The sequence below is a fragment of the Cynoglossus semilaevis genome, chromosome Z, assembly GCF_000523025.1.
Source record: "Cynoglossus semilaevis isolate Cse_v1.0 chromosome Z, Cse_v1.0, whole genome shotgun sequence".
Taxonomy (NCBI): Eukaryota; Metazoa; Chordata; class Actinopteri; order Pleuronectiformes; family Cynoglossidae; genus Cynoglossus; species Cynoglossus semilaevis.
In genome coordinates, this window is record NC_024328.1 from 10,896,466 (window position 1) to 10,897,302 (window position 837).

Sequence of the window (837 nt, forward strand, 5' to 3'; positions counted from 1 at the left end):
TCAGCAGTTCCTTCAAACGTCTCGCCTTTCTCTCCTACCAGGAGCTGAACAAGAAGAAAGCCCAGAAAGAGATGGAACACTGCATGCTGATCCGCCACGACGAGTCCACGCAGGAGCTGGAGCACAGGCAGCTGAAGACCCTGCAGAAGCAGCGCATGGACCTGATACGACTGCAGCACCAGACGGAGATGGAGAACCAGATCGAGTACAACAAACGACGCGAGCGCGAACTCCACCGCAAACACGTGCTGGAGCTGCGGCAGCAACCGAAGAATCTCAAAGTAAGTGGATGACGTCGGTTTTGAAATAAATTCGGCCAGACATGCACAGGATTGGTCAGTGTCACATGACGTGTCATTATTAAACATTTGGTAACTTAAGAACTTTAGAACTTAAGAGACTTTAGCAATGACGTCTTTACATGTTTTCATTTTTTTGACATATGATTCTTTAAAAAATAGAAATTTTAGACAGTTGTTTCTAAGCTTAAACGTTTTTTTAAAAGATCAAACCAAAAATATTTTATTTTTAGTATTTTCTTAATTCCCATCTGTGTCCTTAAAGGTAAAAAAGTATATATAATTATCACTGCTCTAAAAGTTGCATTTACTTTTAAATTCAAGTTTATTTCACAACAATCCAAGAAAAAATGTTTTTTTTATCCAGAACAATAGTTCTTTCACTCATCAAAGTAAAGAACATTTGAGGTGAAATATAATAATGAGCTCATCACTGAAATCTTTTTTTTTTTAAACTCTGGAGGTAGATAAAGTTCTGTCTTGTCTTCTGCTAATCTGTCACCAGACTCCCCATCAGCATCAGTTCCAGTTGGTACTG

The 837-nt window shown here is 38.8% G+C and overlaps 1 protein-coding gene across 9 annotated transcripts in view; it reads left to right on the forward strand.

Annotated features, from left to right (window-relative positions):
• taok3a (TAO kinase 3a) overlaps positions 1-837 on the forward strand; it is a 55,865-nt gene that overhangs the window by 50,237 nt on the left and 4,791 nt on the right. For all 9 annotated transcript variants that reach the window (XM_025053066.1, XM_025053064.1, XM_008336260.3 and 6 more), the window contains one exon: positions 42-281. In XM_025053066.1, the coding sequence (XP_024908834.1) occupies positions 42-281 (240 nt within the window). The remainder of the gene's footprint in view (positions 1-41; positions 282-837) is intronic.